The following is a 21,185-nucleotide window of genomic DNA, read 5'->3' as shown; positions in this document are numbered from 1 at the left end:
ATCATTAGGTTTCAGCATAAAAAATAGTATAAAGAGACAAGGCTGTCGCAAATCAATGACAAGAGCTGAAATTGATTTGTGCCCACTCTACGAAGTGTTAATATCGACAAGGAAAACAATCTTGTGATAGCCTAGGCATATATAGGCCTACAAGCAATGAAAATTTTGCCCAGAAATCTCCAAAAGAAACTATCAGTTGATGATTATAGTACTTGGGTCCCACACCTGCTCACTAAAAGTTCTCTGTGGTGTATCGATGTAACCGAGCAGTGTTAGCAGATTTTGCTCTCAATGTTTCCCATGGTGGTGGTTTCAATAGGTTTGCATTGAGCCCAAAAATATGGTCATTGAGAAATAAATGCCTTCAGATTTTAATTTAAGTGCGCTCTCTCAAACCACCGAAAACCGCGCTTATTATCACATAATCTGTCTGCGTAATATTGCATATAAGGTTTTTGTTTACCATATTGTGAGAAAAAGCGAAGCCAAAAGCCAACGTGTTTATTGATCATCCTGAGTGTACCTCCACACCTTGTTAATTTACTATGGCTCTGATCTTCTCGATATGCTTAACTTTGTTTTAAAATCACAATCAAGGAATCTACGCAAAAAGATGCTTGCAGTGAGCCGAGGATAAAACAAAACACTTGCTAGCATGAAATAATTAATTTTCGCGCCTTGAAAATCAAAAAAAGAACCAATCGTCATCGCCTTTTCCTTTCGACGAACAAAAGTTACGCTCTTTAAGTCTCTTATCACATCTATTTTGATATGTGACTCGGAATCATAGTTGAGGTGGATAGGTGGTAAGCAAACTATTACAGAAATCGATTCCAAAGGTTTCGCCCAGATACCTTGCTGTATAGGCCAGATACTATCCCTAGCGTCACCTGTATTTGAAAGCAGCGCGAGCGTGTGACCTTAACTCAGTTAGAGAGACAGGTGTGATTTTGCATGGTATTTCCAACAGCGATCGATATAGTAAAATTTGAGTTATTGGATTAATTAGCCGCCTATTGAAATTATTTTAGTAATCTAATATTCGACTTCCAGAATTCGACTAGCTGAAATCGAATAATGGTGCATTATTCGAACAATTGCTCAATGTCAAACTGCGATTAATCGAATAATTTTTTTAAATCATTTATTCGAAAAGTGGAATTTGACTAATAACCGAGCAAGAATCTGCAAAGGGACACTAAATTAATATAATTATTCAAATATTCTTAAAAGCCCTACCAACTAGCCTAGACGCTTGACCGCCAATTTACGATGATAGTAAGGATGATTTAGTGGAAAAATTTTCCACATAAATTGACACACTTCACATTATGCATACATACATATAGACTCAAGTGTGAACTTCGCTTTCATTATTAATATAAATTTCGGTCATTTCAAGTAATGTTTTTGTATAACTCATTTCCATCTTACCGTTCTCTCGTTTCATACTTCTTATGAAAATCTACTTCAATAATTCATTTATTTATCCGCAACTGACACATAATTTGTCAGCTTCTAACTAATGATAAAAAGCTGTGTTCATGGAGTATTGAGTGGTGAACATAAAAACAGAAAACGATTTATTTTCTTATAAATAAAATAAAAAGATGATAAAAAAATTTTAAGGACTTCCTTTATATAAATGGACTAAAAATTAGGAGGCAATTTTTCTTTTAATACAGACATAGTCTTGTTGAATTTTGACCAAAAAACTTTAACAATAGCTTTGTAAAAGAATTTTGGGATTTAAAATTATAAAGGTGCAGGGCAATCTTTCAATCTAAGGCAAAATATGTATTTGGGATTAACTAATTGATTATTTAAAATTCAAACGCGCGCTCTACCTTTATAATTTAAATCCCAAAATTTTTTACAAGAGCTATTTTTAAAGTTTTTTAGTCAAAATTCAACAAGGCTATGTCTGTATTAAAGGAAAAACTGCATTCTATTTTTTGGTTCATTTATATTAAGGTAGTCCTTAAAACTTTTTTATCATCTTTTTGTTTTCAATTAGTACTGCCTACAAAAAGGCAATTGCAACTTTGATTAGTAATTTAAGTAATTCCTAAGTGAAAATTCTTATTTTATTCATTTGTTCATATTAGCAAGATTTAAGAGAATTAGAGGAATTTTCGCTGACAACACTGGTGAAAACAATAGAGTTCCACCTCTCATCATAACAAAAGATTTCCACCTCGTTTGTGAACTACTTAATTTTCACAGCTAAAAATCGTGGTGAAATTCGCATACGCCTGAAAGTCTAAAAGAATCGTAGCGAAAGTCGCGTACGGCTAAAAGTATGTAAGGACGAGCAATGAGTTGGGCCTTCAACGAGGGGGAATTATACAACGCTTGCTACACTCAGGAGGCTACCCATAAAGGTATGGCCTAATCTTCTAAATAGTTCGATTTTTGCGTTACGAAGCTCAAATTTTTTGATCAAACATTACACTGTCACCTAGTTTTAAACTATACTGCAGGTTTCAAGTTTCTAGATATCCAGGAAATTAGTTTAAAATCGATTTCAAGATTCCCCCCGTTTTTCAAGGTTTTGTAGTTATCTCACTTAACGCACCACCTAGCGAAATTTTGTTTTTTTATAAATTGTATTGTCGCCAAGCCTGAATTGTGCGCAAAGATTCAAATCTCTAGGTTACCGGGAAGTTAGTTAAAAATGAACTGAAATATTTCCAAATCAAAATTAATTTTCTTAATATCTCGATCCATGCGACACCTAGCGAAATTTGTTTGAGCAAATATTGCATTGTCACCGGGTTCTGACTCACGGCTCAAGTTTCAAGTCTCTAGCTCATCACAAAGTTACTTAAAAATCGATCGCAAGATGCCCTTTTTTTCAGAGATTTTCAGGGATTTTCGTTTATCTCCATTCGTCTGCCACCTGGCGGCATTTTGTTTTCCACGAATTGTAGTGCCATCGACTCGCAAACTACATGCTAAGTTTCAAGTCTCTGGATAACCGAGAAGTTATTTAAAGGTCGATCGCAAAATTTCCATTTTAAAATTAATTTTCTGTATATCTCGATCCGTGCGCCACCTAGCGGATTTTTTTTTTTTTACTTACATTGTAATGTCTCCCAGATCTGAACCATGTCCTAAGTATGAAGTGTCTAGCTCAACGAGAAGTTACAGAAAAAGACTTCTCCGTGGGTAAAAAATTCGGAAATGAGGGGAAAACCATGAAAGGGACTTAATATAAAGGTAATAAAATAATAATAATAATAATGAAATAGGCACTCATAAAAAATTAGGCAGATAGTGACCCCACTTTGGATGTAGTGTTATGTATATATGTCAAAAAATGTAGCTAAAAGGAATAAATTAAACACCGTTAAGTAGATTTTTGTGCTTCTATGGCTATGGAGTTTGGTTAACATGCAGCAGCATTATTAAAAGGCCACCAAAATTGTTGCAAGTTTGAAAACCGTCGGAAGTAGACCAAACTAGTTCGACTTAAAGAATAATGGCTTTTACAGAAAAGTTTTACTGTACAGCTATTAGGACGGCAATTATGCGTCAATTCAAGTGTTGAACAATACCCTGTTATATCGGTCCTGATAAGCGACTCTTAAAACAATTTGAAAACAAAAAATCCCTGAAAGACTTAAGAATCTTTGCGTTATGCCAATGGTGAATACCGAACACAATTTAATAACATAACTTATCGTCTTCAATTAGAGTAGATAAATCATGGTCAACCAAAAATTTCTGTTGATCTTTATTGCCCACGTCCTATTTCGTTTTCAAAAGTTTGTCCCAAACTAATACGATACGATAAATGTCAAAATATTATTCATACAAAAATATGATTACATCTTTGATCTATTAGTTAGTAAGGCAAACAAAATGATGTGTCCATAATTTTCCCAATAGACAAAACAATGTTAAAGCGAGACAGTTTAAATTAAATTTGTTAATCTTATAGCGATTGTGGAATTTTTTTTGGCATTATGTGCAAATCAGAGACGGCACCGAAATTTCAGTTGAATCAAATTTTATCAATTAAATTCAAAATAATGTAGAAACAAAACTACAACAACCCAAAGAGGTTGCCAATGTGTAGGAAATGGAGGGGTCCATTGATTTATTAAAAAAGAAGCTTATGAATGCATATAACAGAGCTTGTTCTCTAAGTAGACTCAGAGGGAAATGAAATCCGCCAGGGTTAAGCAATAATTGCTTTTGTTTTAGCGGCCTATTGATAAAGGATTCAAGGTTCGAAACGAGCTCGAGGCCATAACAATAATTTTTTGTAATGATTTTGTTTTTTTAATTTTTCTATAATTGGAAAATTGTACTTTGTTTTTGGAATAGTAAGTAGAAAATTTTTCAGACAACCTGCTGCCATAGCTGCGCAGATAGATCCATTTCGAAGGATGCTAAGCCTTCATCATAAGAACGCTGTTTTTTTTTTTGACTGATAAATTGCTACTTCTATTCCTCTTTTCCAACTGTAATTGATCAGCGTTGTGCCATCTGTTGCACGACACTGATAATGTTGGATTAGTTTATTGTCAATTACTTTGTTTGACATTTCCCAAGTGCTCTGGGATTATTAACAATTGTTTTTTGTTTTATCGGCCTATTGATAAAGGATTCATGATTCGACACGAGCTCAAGGCATTAACAATAATTATACTCAGTTGAGCAGAGCTCACAGAGTATATTAACTTTGATTGGATAACGGTTGTTTGTACAGGTATAACAGAATCGAGATAGATATATCAAAATCATCAGGATCGAAAAAAAATTTGATTGAGCCATGTCCGTCCGTCCGTCCGTCCGTTAACACGATAACTTTAGTAAGTTTTGAGGTATATTGATGAAATTTGGTATGTACATTCCTGAGCACTCATCTCAGATCGCTATTTAAAATGAACAATATAGGACTATAACTACGCCCACTTTTTCGATATCGAAAATTTCGAAAAACGGAAAAAGTGCGATAATTCATTACCAAAGACGAATAAAGCGATGAAACTTGGTAATTGAGGTGAACTTATGCCGCAGAATAGAAAATTAGTAAAATTTTGGACAATGGGCGTGGCACCGCCCACTTTTAGAAGAAGGTAATTTAAAAGTTTTGCAAGCTGTAATTTGGCAGTCGTTGAAGATATCATGATGAAATTTGGCAGGAACGTTACTACTGTTACTATTTGTATGCCTAATAAAAATTAGCAAAATCGGAGAACGACCACGCCCACTTTAAAAAAATTTTTTTTAAGTAAAATTTTACAAAACATTGTATATCTTTACAGAATATAAGTAAATTATGTCAACATTAAACCCCAGTAATGATATGGTGCAACAAAATACAAAAATAAAAGAAAATTTCAAAATGGGAGTGGCTCTGCCCTTTTTCATTTAATTCGTCTAGAATAATTTTAATGTCATAAGTCGAACATAAAATTTACCAATCCTTGTGAAATTTGGTAGGGGCTTAGATTCTAGGACGATAACTTATTTCTGCAAAAAAGGGCACAATCGGTTGAAGCCACGCCCAGTTTTTATACACAGTCGACCGTCTGTACTTCCGCTCGGCCGTTAACACGATAACTTGAGCAAAAATCTATATATCATTACTAATCTCAGTTCTCGTACTTATCTGAACTCATTTGCATTGGTATAAAAAAAATGGCCGAAATCCGACTATGACCACGCCCTCTTTTTCGATATCGAAAATTACGAAAAATGAAAAAAAAAGGACATAATTCTATACCAAATACGAAAAAAAGGATGAAACATGGTAATTGGATTGGTTTATTAAAATATAACCTTAGAAAAAAACTTAGTAAAATGAGTGTGACACCTACCATATAAAGTAGACGAAAATTAAAAGTTCTGCAGGGTGAAATTAAAAACCCTTGGTCTTGGTATTACATATATAAATATATTAGCGGTATCCAACAGATGATGTTGCGGGTCACATTTTGATCGATATCTGGAAAACGCCTTCACATATACAACTACCACCACTCCCTTTTAAAACCCTCACTATAGCCTTTAATTTGATACCCATATCGTACAAACACATTCTAGAGTCACTCCTGGTCCACCTTTAAAGCGATATCTCGAAAAGGCGTCCACCTATAGAACTAAGACCCACGCCCTTTTAAAATACTCATTATCACCTTTCGTTTGATACCCATATTGCACAAACGCATTGTAGAGTCACCCCTGGTCCTCCTTCTTAATGGTGATATCTCGAAATGACGTCCACCTATGGAACTAAGGATCACTCCCTTTTAAAATACTCATTAACACCTTTCTTTTGATACCCATATCGTACAAACAAATTCTACAGTCAACCTCCCTAAATGGCGTCCACCTATAGAACTATGGTCCACTCCCTCATAAAATATACTTTAATATCTTTCATTTGATACACATATCATACAAACATATTCCAGGGTTACCCTCGGTTCATTTTCCTACATGGTTATTTTCCCTTATGCTGTCACCATAGCTCTCAACTGAGTATGTAATGTTCGGTTACACCCGAACTTAATCTTCCTCACTTGTTGGTAATGATTATTGTTTTTTTAATTTTTCTATAACTGAAAAATTATATTTTGCTTTTGGAATAGTAGGTAGTAGTAGGTTTCTTAAAAGAATTTTTTAAGCTGGAAAAGACCGCCGAAACCGAAGGATACAGGGACGAGTATAGGGATCTATTGGGGATCTACAAGCGTGAAAAACTGTGGGGAAAGTATGAAAGGGAAGAGCAAAAAGGGGACGGAGTGAAGAAAATAGACGGATGTTAAGGAAAGAAAATGGGAATAGAGGAGAGAAAAATACATAAATTGAAATGAAGAAGTTACGAAGGGAAGAAAGGATCAAACATGAAGCAAGGAAGCAGGGGCAAGAAGATAATATTTTTTTTTTTTGTTTCAGAGCCTAAAAAATTCCTCTAATATTATCGGGCACAAGAACGTCGCAACAAGTTTTCTGTATCTCGGGCAGTAAAATATCTGCTGGGTACTCTAGTAAGTTCTATTTCCAATTTCGGTTCTGGAAAACTCCTTTCCATTATATGTTTAGTGAGAGCCGCCAAAGTCGTATCGTCCTTTCTTTGTAAACCCACGTATTTTGTGTATCGACGTGAAGGCGCACAAGTAGATATTTTTAACCAAACGTTTAATTCGTGCTAACTAAGTTTTGTTTGGCTTTTCTTTTGTTGTGAGCAGTTTTTTTGTATCTTTTGCACAAAAAATGAATCATCACCTTATCTTCTATTAAGAACTTTGACGACGTTTCAATTTGCGCTACCTTCATATTTTAATTTTAATTTAATGAAGTTTTCTGTCAACATTATTTGCTGGAAAAAAAACTCGCTTCTCAAGAAGCGCTTTAAGGGCCATATCATTCAATCTTTGAGTTGATTTGATTAGTTTCTCAGAATATTGACACAGCGGACACAATAGCGGAAAACTGGAAATCAAAAAGTTTAGTTTCTTATTATTTTCACCAATTTTGAAGAATGCTTTTATCAATATTCGCTTTTTGCATTCTTCTTTATGCTTTTTTGTGTACATAAATTTATTATTCTGAAAGAAGCAACTTTTCAAGGTAACCAAATCGATAAACTTGGCGCCGATGTTAATGTATAAATTTTTTGCTTTCCTCTTTACCTATTTTGGAACTTTGTTTTTAATTTAATTGAAAGCAATTCGGTAATTTTTTTTTTTTTTTTTAAACAACAGATGCTTTCATCACTGGTACGTCTTAGTTCTGAAGTTGTTATATACTTGGCCCTGAAATATGAAACTTTTTCTGCTTATAGGTCAAGAGGTAACATATTACCCTGACTACATCTACGAGTATGTTTGTGTGTCTGCGGCTAAACTTTCTCACAACTTTGACATGCACGAAGTCATTGCTTTTATTTGTAATCATTATTTGGTAATAGATTTATGATAAAATAAATATGTTTACAACAGATTTCAAATCATTCGAAATGATACACATAAAAAATATTTGGTGACAACCGCACTTTGTGGTGTTGTTATACATAAAAACCAAACTTGTGTGAATTTCATTCCCCAGAAGTGTATTGTAAAAATAAAAGTTAATTTATAGTATTAAAAAAAAATTAGGATACGGGTTCGGCCGGGACTTGAGCAGAGAGGACATTTAAAATGCGGATAACGCTACCGCAACACCAAAGCAGAGATTTAGGCGAAAATTGGAAAAATTGGATTTTTTCAATATATATATTGGAAAGATTATATATGAAATATACTATATATTATGAAAATGTTTCAAATACTATAACTATAAAAATGCTGTATCACCCCAAATGTCTGAACACTAAAATATAAAAACATGATTTTGGAAAAAGATCAATTTTTGAACGCAACTACTCAATTTCGAATAACATAGAACAAGACATTAAACGACAACGTTAGTTACGTTTCGAGTACCATCAAGTTCAGAGTACTATTAACAGACGATATCACCAATGCATGTGTCGTTCGTTAAGCGTCTCTTTCGCTCATCAGAATGAGGATGTAAATCAGACGTCGGAAAAATGAAAAAAAAACAAGCACACCAATCACACACAACTAAATAAATATAAAAAAGTATAAAAAAAAAAGAAATAAGTAAGAAAAGCTAAGTTCGGGTGTAACCGAACATTACATTCTCAGCTGAGAGCTTTGGAGACAAAATAAGGAAAAATCACCATTAAGCAAAATGAACCTAGGGTAACCCTGAAATGTGTTTGTATGACATGTGTATCAAATGAAAGGTGTTAATGATTATTTAAAACGTAGTGGGCCTTAGTTCTAAAGGACGCCGTTTCGAGATATAGCAATAAGGCTGGACCAGGTGTGTTTGCACGATATGGGTATCAAATTAAAAGTATTAATGAGGGTTTTAAAAGGGAGTAGCACTTAGTTGTATATATGAAGGCGTTTTCGAGATATCGAACAAATTGTGGACCAGGGTGACCCAGAACATCTTCTGTCGGGTACCGCGAATTTATTTATATATGTAATAGCACGAACAATATTCCTGCCAAGATTCCAAGGGCTTTTGATTTCGCCCTTCAAAACTTTTTCATTTTCTTCTACTTAATATGGTAGGTGTCACACCCATTTTACAAAGTTTTTTCTAAAGTTATATATTGCGTCAATAAACCAATCCAATTACCACGTTTCATCTCTTTTTTCATATTTGGTACAGATAAAGTGACTACAGATAAGTACGTGAACTAAGTTTATTTAAGATATATCGTTTTTTGCGCAAGTTATCGTGTTAGCAGCCGAGCGGAAGGACAGACGGTCGACTGTGTATAAAAACTGGGCGTGGCTTCAACCGATTTCACCCATTTTTACAGAAAACAGTTATCGTCATAGAATCTATGTCCCTACCAAATTTCACAAGGATTGGTAAGTTTTTGTTCTAGGTATTCTAGACGAATTAAATGAAAAAGGGCAGAGCCACGCCCATTTTGAAATTTTCTTTTATTTTTGTATTTTGTTGCACCATATCATTACTGGAGTTGAATATTGACATAATTAACTTTTATACTGCAAAGATAATAAATTTTTTGTTAAAATTTGACTTTACAAATTTTTTTTTTTTTAAGTGATCATGCTCGTCAGAGCGATTTTGCTGATTTTTATTTAGCACACATATAGTAATAGAAGTAAAATGTCTACCAAATTTCATCATGATATCTTCAACGACTGCCAAATTACAGCTTGCAAAACTTTTAAATTACCTTCTTTTAGAAGTGGGCGGTGCCAAAATTTTTCAACTCACGTACCAAGTTTCATCGCTTTATCCGTCTTTGGTGGGCGTGGTTGTAGTCCGATTTCGTTCATTTTAAACAGCGATCTGAGATGAGCGCCCAGGAATCCACATATCAAATTTCATCACGATACCTCAAAATTTACTCAAGTTATCGTGTTTACAGAAAGACGGACATACGGACGGACGGTCGGACGGACATGGCTAAATGAATTTCTTTTTTCACCCAGATCATTTTGATATATAGAAGTCTATATCTATCTCGATTAGTTTATGCCGTTACGGATTACCGTTATGCGAACAAAGTTAATATACTCTGCGAGCTCTGCTCAGCTGAGTATAATAATTAAAAAAATTTTAAGTTAAACTTTTTTTCTTAAAACAATAATTACATGAAATTATAATAATATTAAAAGGTAGAATATAATTAGGTAGGCCCAAGGTATTAATCATCACACTCCTCATCAACCTATGGCTTTGATCAGACAATTAAATAAAAGCGTTGGGCGCATGAAATTTCAAAAAATGTGAGGCGTAGCATAACCTGATTAAGGTTCAGTTGGTCTTATATATGACTATCAATAGAAATTTGACGCGTCACCCGCTTTTATTTAATTGTCTGATCAAAGCCATAGGTTGATGAGGAGTGTGATGATTAATACCTAGGGCCTACCTAATTATATTCTAGCTTTTAATATTATTATTAGTTAATGTAAGTATTGTTCTCAATAAAACCGTTTAACTTACACTTTTTTTAATTATTTTATTTTTAAGTTTTATTTACTCATTACTACAAGAACTCTTTCCTGACAATTTGTTAGAATCTAAGTCCTCAATACATAATCCTTCCAAAGACTTTACTCGACTCTGCGCCACGTATGCTTGTGCCCCCTCCAACTTCAAAATATTTTGATGTCACTTCTACCGGACTGTATGTAATATTTGTTCCAAATATGAGCCAAATCGGACATCATTGATTCTATTCATGTATGTATTATGTGTTCCAAATATGGACAAAATCTGACCACAAGTAAGATTTTTTTGAATATCTCGATCTTTGCGCCACCTAGCGGCGATTTTTTTCAATAGGTCGCTTTCTATTCTGGTATGTATTATGTGATTCAAATATGGACAAATTCGGACCACAAGTAAGATTTTTTTGAATATCTCGGTTTTTGCGCCACATATCCACATATTTCCATAGGTCGCTTTCTGTTCTTGTATGTATTATGTGTTCCAAATATGAGCCAAATCGGCCCAAAAATAAGATTTTTGTGAATATCTCGATCCTTGCGACACCTAGCGGCAATTTTTTTCATAGGTCGCTTTCTATACTTGTATGTATTATGTGTTCCAAATATGAGCCAAATCGGACCACAAATACGATTTTTGTGAATATCTCCATCCTTGCGCCACCTAGCGGCGATTTTTTTCAATAGGTCGCTTTCTATTCTGGTATGTATTAATTGTTTCAAATATGAGCCAAATCGGACCACAAATACGATTTTTTGAATATCTCAATCCTTGCGCCACCTAGCGGCGATTTTTTTCTAATTATTGCACTGTCATCGGGTTCTGAACTATATTCCAAGTTTCAAGCTTGTAGCTTATCGGGAAGTTACTTAAATTTCAATTACAAAATTCGTTCACAACGGCCGTGCATGCAGCCGTGCAAGTCAAGCTATATAAAGCCGTTTAAAAACGTGTCAGCTGACACGACTTATCTTATGTGTGTGCAAAGTAAACGAAAACTCACCGACATTCAACGCACGTACGTATGTAGCTCGGAACGTAAAAATTAAAACAAATTTGATTTTTTCCGTAAGAACGTGTCAGCTGATCCCTCTCTCACAAGACAGAGCTGCCTGTTAAATATTTTGTGTGCTATGTTTGGACCAATTGCAATTATTATACAAAAAGGCCTTGCGCCACCTAGCGGCGATTTTTTTCAATAGGTCGCTTTCTGTTCTGGTATGTATTAATTGTTTCAAATATGAGCCAAATCGGACCACAAATACGATTTTTGTGAATATCTCAATCCTTGCGCCACCTAGCGGCGATTTTTTTCTAATTATTGCACTGTCATCGGGTTCTGAACTATATTCCAAGTTTCAAGCTTGTAGCTTATCGGGAAGTTACTTAAATTTCAATTACAAAATTCGTTCACAACGGCCGTGCATGCAGCCGTGCAAGTCAAGCTATATAAAGCCGTTTAAAAACGTGTCAGCTGACACGACTTATCTTATGTGTGTGCAAAGTAAACGAAAACTCACCGACATTCAACGCACGTACGTATGTAGCTCGGAACGTAAAAATTAAAACAAATTTGATTTTTTCCGTAAGAACGTGTCAGCTGATCCCTCTCTCACAAGACAGAGCTGCCTGTTAAATATTTTGTGTGCTATGTTTGGACCAATTGCAATTATTATACAAAAAGGCCTAATGATTGTTTAAAATTTTGTTGAAATATCCTAAAATTATTATATAAAATTGGAGGATGCATATAAATGAACTATAAATTCTTATTCAGTATTTGTTTCTGCCATTTGCACCACGAAAAATTGTAATTCCAAAAGTTGATGTTTGCATAAGCATGCATGCAAACTGGTCAATGGCAATACTGCTTTGTTGTAAACAATACACACACAAAAATATGTTATGTACATGTACACAGATGCACACATTGATTCCTACGGGCTTGAGGGTTCGGTAAAACCTGATTCTTATGACAAACGTTCGTACGTACGACAAACGTCAGTGCATACTTGCAGCTTAAGAATATGTGTGAAGCAATTGAGCTAAGGCGCCCCTACCACAGCTCTAAATATTAATTCGTAACGACATAACTTTGAACTATCATGCTAGAGTTCTTTGTTTACATAAAATTTTAAAATTTCTATAATCTTATTGGAAAAAGAATGACCCGAATCTTCTTGTATGACACCTAGTCGAGGCAAATCCTTTAAATGACAATTTCTATAAAACCAGTGATGTTTATAGCAAAAATGCACCAGAGACGCCATTATGAAACTCCTATGTAAAATTACCCCCTGATTCCGAAAATCAAGGTTATTTTTAATTCTATGGTAACGTTTTTGAAATATTTACGAATTACCGTTTTTCAAAAAAAAAATAAAAAATTGGGTCCACTTAATCATATATATCTCAAGAACGAACTGAGAAATTCCAAAATGGTATGAAGCATTTAAAATACTTTTTGCTATACCCTACAGATTCAAAGATAACGAACAATCATTACGGATTTTTTAAATTTTTTTTTGTAAAAATATAAAAAAATTTGTAATTTGCGAGGAAGGATCTCGAAAACGTTTTATTTTTTTGCAGATTTGTTTTTTCCCTCTAAGCTCTGTTTTATTAAAAACAAAATAAGCTTTCATTCAACAAAATCGATTGACTAATACAAAAGTTATAAGCATTCATGTAAATATTCCCATTTAATACTTAAGTACCCTACTGGTACATACAACAAACATTACTGGTACATACAACAAACCCTACTGGTACATACAACAAACAAACACATATGTACCAGTAGGGTAATTAAGTATTAAATATATATATTTACTTGAATGCTTATAACTTTTGTATTAGCCCATCGATTTTGTTGAATGAAAGCTTATTTTTGTTTTAATAAAACAGAGCTTAGAGGAGAAAAACAAAACTGCAAAAAAATAAAACGTTTTCGAGATCCTTCCTCGCAAATTACAAATTTTTTTTATATTTCTACAAAAAAATTAAAAAAATCCGTAATGATTGTTCGTTATCTTTGAATCTGTAGGGTATAGCAAAAAGTATTGTATGCGCAGTTTATAGCAAATTTTATTACCTTTTAAATGCTTCAAACCGTTTTGCAATTTCTCAGTTCGTTCTTGAGATATATATGATTAAGTTGACCCAATTTTTTTTATTTTTTTGTTTTTGAAAAACGGCATTCGTACCATAGAATTAAAAATAACAATGTTTTTTTTTTTTTATTTTATTTTGATTTTCGGAATCAGGGGATGATTTTACAAAGGAATTTCATAATGGCGTCTCTGGTGTAGAAAAAAGTTGGAATTTGTGATCCAGTGTATTTAGTGGATTATTGACAAAAAAGTGTGAAATAGTAACTGGGCATAAAAAGTAGATCCATAACACATTATTATTCTTATTGAAAGGTTAAAAATTGGACATTTAGTTCAAGTTTAAATGATATGCAATATAAAATCATATAACACCATACGGCCCCAGATTTTGCGTACAGATAGTAGGGTCATGGTATTTAGTTTTTTGAGATTTTTAAGGTTAGAAAAAGTCTTTAAAAGTTTTATATTACTTACCATTATTTAAGTTTGCCAAGCCAAAGACAATCAGCATTGTGGTGCGTAACAAATTACTGCCGACCTGCTGGCCACCTTTGTTATAATTATTAAACATGTTTACTAGAATAGTACAATTTTTTTTTTTTCAATTTCAAGCTTAAGTAACTTGAACGCAAATCATTGAGAGTATAGGTTTAAGGCGCTGTCCAAGGTTTTTTTTTTATTTATTTACTTTATTTTATCAGAACTTTTATTCATCTTTCACTTTGTGGCACTTAGTTACGTTACAATCTTCAGTTGTTGACCATCGTAAAACTTTTACCGTTTTACAAATTTTGTTTGTCTAGCTTACTTTTTAGCTGTTTAGCTTAACACGCGAACTTGATGAGCGCTTTTTGTTGTTTTTTTCTGGGGTTTTTTGGAGTGGCTGTTAGTTAATAAAGTGAGTCATGGTCATTTATGCAGGGTTCATATTTTTACTTTGAGGGAGGATATTTTATTTAATGATATTGACACAAATTCACTACAATGTTAAGTCAACAAATTTAATATTAAATATAAAGATTTGGTTTGAAATATTTATTTATTTATTTTTTTTTTTTGTTAATCCAATTAACGTAATTCATTTGCAGTTATAAATGTTGGCAACGTCAGTTGAATTTTAGCAGTAGATAGGTAGTCGACACATTTTAGTAGATGAAATTTTTATTAAACTTAAAAACAATTATTTATATACTTACAAATATATACATATATATTGGGGATTACGATACCGGTATCCCTCTATTTTTTTATGTCCTAAAAATCCCGAAAATATTACAATTTAATCTCGCGAGTTTGAATCGAGCTCAAGAGCTTACAATAATTATTTTACCATTATTATTGTTTTGATATATTTTTTCTTAATTGAACAAATTTTTAATTAGAATAGAAGAAAGAAAAAGCTCGTTGTGTATATCCCTTTCGGGAACTGCGAATTTCCTTCATCGGCAACGTTTAGGCGCCGCTGCTATAAGCATTCAGCTGACACAGCGGTTGTTTATTTGCTTCATTATTTCTACTTCTATTCGGTTCTTGCCAATTTATATTCACAGCACTGCGCCATCTGTTACAGAATAGTTGTGAAAATTGGACTTGTTTATGGCAATGATGCCATAGTGTCATATTTTATTAACACTTTTTCCCCGTGTTCTGGGAAAAAAGTAGAAATAGGAACACAAGTAAAAATAAAGAAAGCAGATAAACAACCGCTGTGATGTTTACAGCAGCGGCGCCTAACCGTTGTCGATGTAGGAATTTATCAGTTCCCGAAATGGATATACACAACGAGCTTTGGCAGTTGTCTAAATTTTTTCTTTCTTCTTTTCTAATTAAAAATTTTTTCAATTAAGAAAAAATATATCAAAACAATAATAATGGTAAAATAATTATTGTAAGCCCTTGAGCTCGATTCCAACTCGCGATCTTACAAATCAATAGGCCGATATAAAAACAAAAATCGACAATTGGGATTGGCTTTTTCTGCTATACCATAGTGGGAAAAAATCAAATAAATTTTGTAACCAGAGCCGGTACTACATTCTACAGTTCTACCTCTGCAAGTTTTTGAGATACTCAGGTCTAAAAGTATAAAAACCACTACATAGCTTGATGCATTGGTCATACCACGTCAACATTTTTTGTTTAGGATAATTATTTCTCGAGAAAATATCAATCCTCCTCTTTAAAATCGAGCTTTCAGAGAACCTTTTTGCTTTTGAATTCACCGAGTTTGACCAATTCATCAATGTTTTGCAATTTTTGTCAAAAACCATAATAAAATGTATACAGAGATACGGGAGGCAAAAGCTCAGAAAAATTTTATCCATAGTATATAAAAAACAGTATTGCTTTCGTGCTTTTTGGTTTCACATGCAGCATCACCTGTTTCCTAGCAACTCATTGTTAATATATATTGCCACAGAAAACAAACAAACGAGTAAGAACTAGTAAAAATGACTTAGCTTGGGTGAAATCTAGCATTATATATCCAATATACCACATCTACTTTTATATAAAAACACGTATAAGGAGGAATGTCATTAACATTAAATGATATGAATGCCGATTTACACCACTTTTACATATATAAATATTTAATTTCCTTCTTTCCTTATTAAATTTATCATTTACTGTCATATACGTCAAATATGTCGCTTTTTGTTCGACTTTGGTATAGAAAGTTTTGTATGCGTACCAGAATCATTAACAATATGTTTTTATACCTATGTTTTTATACCTTTCATGAACATGAAATGGTATATTAACTTTGGTCCGATGTTTGTAACGTTGAGAAATATAGAAGATAGACTCACCATTAAGTATATCGAATTGATCAGGGTGACGAACTGAGATGATATAGCCATGTCCGTCTCTCCGTCCGTCCGTCTGTCTGCTTGAACACAAACTAGTCCCTAAAATTTTGAGATATCTCAATGAAATTTGGCACAAGGATGTATTTTTGTATTATATTAGACATTTGCCGGATCCGGTAGGATCGGACCACTATAATATATTTCCATACAACCGATCGTTCAGATAAGACGATTTTGATCATTCCTGCCGCAATTTAGAAAGTATAAATGTGAAACTTGGTGACATATATTCTAATATATCATAGAAGATATCCAGAAAAAATCACTTTGTTCGGAGCTATATATAGTTATATCCCATAAAACCGATCGTTCAGGTAGAAAGATTTTTGGCTATTTCTCCCTTAATTTAGAAAGTATAAACGTGAAACTCGGTTACGTATATCTCAATACATCACAGACGATTTTCTGAAAAAATCTCTTTGATCGGAGCTATATATAGTATATATCCCATACAACCGACCGTTCAGATAGAAAGATTTTTGGCAATTTCTCCCTTAATTTCCAATATAAAAACGTGAAACTTGGTGATATATATTCTGATATATCATAGAAGATTTCCTGTAAAAATCATTTCGATCAGAGCTATATATAATATATATCCCATACAACCGATCTGATAAGGAGGTTTTTTTTCCATTTTTATACTCAGTTGAGCAGAGCTCACAGAGTATATTAAGTTTGATTGGATAACGGTTGGCTGTACATATATAAAGGAATCGAGATAGATATAGACGTCCATATATCAAAATAATCAGGATCGAAAAAAAATTTGATTGAGCCATGTCCGTCCGTCCGTCCGTCCGTCCGTCCGCCCGTTAACACGATAACTTGAGTAAATGTTCAGGTATCTTGATGACATTTGGTATGTAGGTTCCTGAGTACTCATCTCAGATCGCTATTTAAAATGAACGATATCGGACTATAACCACGCCCACTTTTTCGATATCGAAAATTTCGAAAAACCGAAAAAGTGCGATAATTCATTACAAAAGACAGCTAAAGCGACGAAACTTGGTAGATGAGTTGAACTTATGACGCGAAATAGAAAATTAGTAAAATTTTGGACAATGGGTGTGGCACCGCCCACTTTTAAAAGAAGGTAATTTAAAATTTTTGCAAGCTGTAATTTGGCAGTCGTTGAAGATATCATGATGAAATTTGGCAGTAACGTTACTCCTATTACTATATGTACGCTTAATAAAAATTAGCAAAATCGGAGAAGGACCACGCCCACTTTAAAAAAAAAAATTTTTTTAAAGTAAAATTTTAACAAAAAATTTAATATCTTAACAGTATATAAGTAAATTATGTCAACATTCATTTCCAATAATAATATAGTGCAACAAAATACAAAAATAAAAGAAAATTTCAAAATGGGCGTGGCTCCGCCCTTTTTCATTTAATTTGTCTAGGATACTTTTAACGCCATAGGTCGAACAAAAATTAACCAATCCTTTTGAAACTTGGTAGGGGCATAGATTTTATGACACTAACTATTTTCTGTGAAAATGGGCGAAATCGGTTAATGCCACGCCCAGTTTTTATACACAGTCGTCCGTCTGTCCTTCCGCATGGCCGTTTAAACGATAACTTGAGCAAAAATCGACATATCTTTAATGAACTTAGTTCACGTGCTTACTTGAACTAACTTTATCTTGGTATGAAAAATGAACGAAATCCGACTATGACCACGCCCACTTTTTCGATATCGAAAATTACGAAAAATGAAAAAATACCATAATTCAATACCATATACGAAAAAAGGGATGAAACATGGTAAGGTAATTGGATTGTTTTATTGACGCGAAATATAACTTTAGAAAAAACTGTATAAAATGGTTGTGACACCTACCATATTAAGAAAAAGAAAATGAAAAAGTTCTGCAGGGCGAAATAAAAAACCCTTAAAATCTTGGCAGGTATTACATATATAAATAAATTAGCGTTATCCAACAGATGATATTCTGGGTCACCCTGGTCCACATTTTGGTCGATATCTGGAAAACGTCTTCACAACACTCCCTTTTAAAACTATCATTAATACCTTTAATTTGATACCCATATCGTACAAACTCATCCTAGAGTCACCCCTGGACCACCTTTATGGCGATATCTCGAAAGTCCACCTATAGAACTAAGCCCCACTCCCTTTAAAAATGGTCATTAACCCCTTTCATTTGATACCCATATCGTGCAAACAAATTCTAGGGTCACCCCTGCTCCACCTTTATGGCGATATCTCGAAACGGCGTCCACCTATGGAACTAAGGATTACTCCCTTTTAAAATACTCATTAACACCTTTCTTTTGATACCCATATTGTACAAACAAATTCTAGGGTCACCTCTGGTCCACCTTTATGGCGCTATCTCGAAACGGCGTCCACCTATGGAACTAAGGATTACTCCCTTTTAAAATACTCATTAACACCTTTCATTTTATACCCATATCGTACAACCGAATTCTAGAGTCACCCCTGGTCCACCTTTATGGCGATATCTCGAAAAGGCGTCCACCTATGGAACTAAGGATTACTCCCTTTTAAAATACTCATTAACACCTTTCTTTTGATACCCATATTGTACAAACAAATTCTAGGGTCACCCCTGGTCCACCTTTATGGCGATATCTCGAAACGACGTCCACCTATGGAACTAAGGATTACTCCCTTTTAAAATACTCATTAACACCATTCGTTTGATGCCCATATTGAACAAACAAATTCTAGGGTCACCCCTGGTCCACCTTTGTGGCGATATCTTGAAACGGCGTCCACCTATGGAACTAAGGATTACTCCCTTTTAAAATACTCATTAACACCTTTCATTTGATACCCATATCGTACAAACGCATTCTAGAGTCACCCCTGGTCCACCTTTATGGCGATATCTCGAAACGGCGTCCACCTATGGAACGAAGGCCCACTCCCTTTTAAAGATACTCATTAACACCTTTAGTTTGATACCCATATTGTACAAGCCTATTCTATAGTCACCCTGGTCCAACTTTATGGCGATATCTCGAAAAGGCGACCACCTATACAACTAGCACCACTCCCTTTTAAAACCCTCATTAATACCTTTAATGTGATACCCATATCGTACAAACAAATTCTGGGGTCACTCCTGGTCCACCTTTATGGCGATATCTCAAAACGGCGTCCACCTATGGAACTAAGGATCACTCCCTTTTAAAATACTCATTAGCACTTTTTTTTTGATACCCATATTGTACAAACAAATTCTAGGGTCACCCCTTGTCCACCTTTATGGAGATATCTCGAAACGGCGTCCACCTTTGGAACTAAGGATTACTCCCTTTTAAAATACTCATTAACACCTTTCATTTGATACCCTTATCGTACAAACAAATTCTAGAGTCAACCCTAATCCACCTTTATGGCTGTATCCCTAAATAGCGTCCACATATAGAACTATGGCCCACTCCCTCATAAAATACTCTTTAATGCCTTTCATTTGATGCACATATTATACAAACACATTCCAGGGTTTTCCTCGGTTCATTTTCCTACATGGTGGTTTTCCCTTACTTTGTCTCCATAGCTCTCAACTGAGTATGTAATGTTCGGTTACACCCGAACTTAACCTTCCTTACTTGTTATTTTATTTATTTATTTTAATAAAGGCGCCCAGTGTCCGAAATTTTAACTAGATCAGATCTTTTGACATAAGGGTAGCCCACTTATCAAGTAGTAAATTTTAATAACTAGAGTGTATGTAAAAGAGTGTGGACAACTCTCGTGCCAATTTTTAACATGATATCTTCATCGACTTCGAATGTATCGCTTGAAAGGCTTTCAAATTTTCTACTTCTAAATCTAGGCGGAGCCACGACCATTTTCGAAAATTTTTCCAAATTATTATTATTAAATGAATTAACATATCAAGTTTCGCCATTTTTTTGGAGTTTGGTAATAAATTATGGCATTTTATCAATTTTTCGATATCGAAGAGGTGGGCGTGGTTATGGTGTGACTTCGCCCATTTCCAATCGGATCTAGTTTGAGCCCACATAAACCAGTATCCCAAAAATCGTTAGGATATCTCACTTTTTACTTAGGTTATCTGGTTCCCGGCCGCTGTGGTGTTATGATAGCGTGCTCCGTCTACCACACTGTAGATCCTCGATTCACGATGCGGGCAAAGCAACATCAAAATTTTGGAAACAAGGTTTTTCAATTTTAAAACAATTTTTTTAATCGCGCTCGCACCTCTGCAGTGTTAAACAAGCACTCCGAGTGTATTTCTGCAATGTAGAGCCCTCAGTGAAAACTCATCTGCCTTGCAGATGCCGTTCGGAGTCGGCATGAAACAAGTAGGTCCCGTTACGCCAATTTGTGGGAAAAATTAAAAATGATCACGACGTTAATTTGAATTACGGACGGACGAATGAGGATTTTCTTCGATGCGGATAATTTTTAAAAATGGAAGTCTGTTCTAACTCGATTCTTTTGTGCCCTACCGTACTACTGTTACCTAATACAAGTTATTGTTATCCTTGCTGTAGCGATTAAGATATTCCCCGAAGGTTTTGAGGATTTTTGTCGATGCTGATGATATTTTTCCAAATATAGTCTCGGTACGTTACGATAACATGCACCGTTAAGGTACAATCCCAACCATATCTGAAACGATTTAATATTACCACATTG

At 34.2% G+C, this 21,185-nt stretch overlaps 1 protein-coding gene across 7 annotated transcripts in view; it reads right to left on the bottom strand.

Moving 5' to 3' along the window:
* Nucleotides 1-21,185, bottom strand: part of dpr13 (defective proboscis extension response 13) — a 345,469-nt gene that overhangs the window by 288,268 nt on the left and 36,016 nt on the right. For 3 of the 7 annotated variants that reach the window (XM_067776528.1, XM_067776523.1, XM_067776529.1), the window contains exon 3: nt 14,118-14,622. In XM_067776528.1, the coding sequence (XP_067632629.1) occupies nt 14,118-14,214 (97 nt within the window). In that variant the 5' untranslated portion in view covers nt 14,215-14,622. The remainder of the gene's footprint in view (nt 1-14,117; nt 14,623-21,185) is intronic. The other 4 variants (XM_067776524.1, XM_067776527.1, XM_067776526.1 and 1 more) reach the window with 2 other exon arrangements.

This window comes from Eurosta solidaginis, chromosome 3, assembly GCF_040869045.1.
Source record: "Eurosta solidaginis isolate ZX-2024a chromosome 3, ASM4086904v1, whole genome shotgun sequence".
NCBI lineage: Eukaryota > Metazoa > Arthropoda > Insecta > Diptera > Tephritidae > Eurosta > Eurosta solidaginis.
This window is presented reverse-complemented; position numbering and strand designations above follow the sequence as displayed.